General features: G+C 56.3%; 1 protein-coding gene across 1 annotated transcript; it reads right to left on the reverse strand.

The window, feature by feature from the left end:
- Positions 1 to 310: 310 nt before the first annotated feature.
- On the reverse strand, positions 311 to 1,966 carry LOC126499220 (RNA exonuclease 1 homolog). Its single transcript, XM_050138333.1, has one exon. The coding sequence runs from the start codon at positions 1,964 to 1,966 to the stop codon at positions 311 to 313; it is 1,656 nt and encodes a 551-aa protein (XP_049994290.1).
- Positions 1,967 to 2,182: the final 216 nt, after the last annotated feature.

The raw sequence follows: 2,182 nt of genomic DNA on the forward strand, positions 1-2,182 counted from the left end.
CAGTCTCACCCACGTCAGACATGCTGTTTTTCTTGGTCAGCTCTGTCAGAGAGCTCGGGAGCCAGCTGCAGGAGTTCCTCCTCATTCCTTTGGTTGGGCACGACATGACTTAACTAAACTCATTCTGTTTTCACAACCGCAACAGGGCAAACAGTACCTGGCCTTGCACAAGGTAGCAGGTCACACTCTGCAAGGCTTCAGGCTTGGACTAAGAGTTTAACAACTTTACGAAGGCCATTCTTCGCCCCCACATTCCATAATCAATTCACAAGAAGCCCTCAAGTCTCTGGCTGGGGAGTGTAAAGTGGGTCTAAGCCTCGTTCTCTGGGTGCAGCTCCTCTGCCAGTATTGTGGGTGTCTGTGTGGATCGGCTCATGAAAACCTTCGACTGCTGCAGTCTGCACTTCGGGCAACTGACCTGCTGAGAAGTCCAGATCCTGGCATCGTTCTGCACCCTCCAGGTCACCAGCTGCATGCAGGCAATGGCATCCTCAATGGAGTCGTGTCCACTGCTGTGGTTCTGGATATTCCGGTTAAGGTACTGGGCGACGAGGTTTCGCAAGGCGCGCTTGAAGGGATACCCTCGGCGGTGCGGGAATAGCACGGACGTGTCCACCACGGTGTTGTGGATGAGCTTCAAAGCCAGCAGATCACTCTCCAGGCTGTGTCCGATAAGGATGGTTTCAGTGCTGAAAAGGCTCAGGAGCACGGCCTGGACATCACGCAGCCTAACGTTGGTGTTCGCCAGGTCTGCCTCCGTCACTCCGGAAAATACAGTCACGTAATCCACGATCTCATTGTCAGGCTTGACAAAAGTGTCGTAAATCACACGTAAGTACGTGTCCACCACACTGACACGGGTGAGCTCCAGACCGTGTGTGGTGTAGCACATTTCACAGTCCAGGGCGTAGATTCCAGGGTGCGCCTCCCAGTCCTTCTTCGGGACGGTCTTGGCAAAGCCCTGCAAGTTGTCCTTCCTGCCGTCCTGCACGTGTTGCTTGGCCACCACGCAGCCTTTGGAGCCCATGAGCACGTTGCAGCACGAGTACCGCGACTCCCAGCCTCCGCGCACCCGGATGGAGTGGACGCGCCCCGAGTGGTACACGCAGGGATCTGAGCTTAGGCAGCCGCCAGAGGAGGACACAGGATACTCCACGTAACAGCGGCAGCAGGTCCTGTGTGTCGGATTCGAAAGCTCGTCTTCCGTGAAGAGCATTGCGGACCCGGGCTTCTCGGGATGTGCGAACGGGAAGCCATTCTTTTTGAGCTCCTCCTCCGTGAGCAGATAGCTCTGCAGGCGCTTATACAGGGTGGCCTGGCTGAAAGCCGGCACGGCACTGGGGACCATGCCCCTGAGTTTCTTCAGGGTGTGCAGGGCGTCATTCTGGTACCTGTTCTTGCTGGGACATTTGTCATAGACCATCTCCTCCTCGGACTGTGCCTTCTTTGCGGCCTCCACGTACGAAGAGGTGAACTTGAGACATTCCTCCTTGAACAGATCCAAGTAGTGCTGACGCATGGCAGCCGGAACCGTGTCCTTCAGCTCCTTGGTGAGGGTGAGCTTCTTCACTCCAAACAAAGAATCGCTGTAGGCGGCTTGCTGTAGTGTGAGGACTTGGATGAGGCGTGGCGGCTGAGCTACGGCTCTGCTGCTGCTAAAAGTCCCCTTAGCAGCTGTGGTGCTGTTGGCCAGGCTGGGGCTGGCCATGTGGATAAGCCTCCACTTCTCTCTCACCGACGCTGAGGACGACCGTGACGACAGCGACGTCGACGTCTCTGGGCACAGTAGCTTCCTCCTAACCTGCTGGGGTCGCAAGTGCGGCCACTCCCAAGGAATTGAGACCTGCACTATAGGGCCAGGCCTCAGAAATGGCACCAGGACCAGGATGCGCTGGGAGCACTGGGAACGACGCTTTGAATGGTGCTGGTAGTAATATATCAGAAAGTCCGGCACTGGATAGGTCATCCCTCTCCTGGTTTCAGGGTACCCTACTGGGAGCCAACTTGGGACTGTACCTTGACGGTTCATGCTTCTCTGGAGACGGAGTTCTGTTCCTGCCTCTCTGGAGACGGAGTTCTGTTCCTGCCTCTCTGGAGACGGAGTTCTGTTCCTGCCTCTCTGGAGACGGAGTTCTGTTCCTGCCTCTCTGGAGACGGAGTTCTGTTCCTGCCTCTCTGGAGA

The sequence above is a fragment of the Alexandromys fortis genome, unplaced genomic scaffold (assembly GCF_014885135.2).
Source record: "Alexandromys fortis isolate MF-2015 unplaced genomic scaffold, M_Fortis_MF-2015_v1.1 scaffold_15, whole genome shotgun sequence".
Classification (NCBI taxonomy): Eukaryota; Metazoa; Chordata; class Mammalia; order Rodentia; family Cricetidae; genus Alexandromys; species Alexandromys fortis.

Coding starts and splice junctions, on each gene's coding strand:
- LOC126499220 (XM_050138333.1), bottom strand. CDS start 1,966: ATGACCTATCCAGTGCCGGACTTTCTGATATATTACTACCAGCACCAT.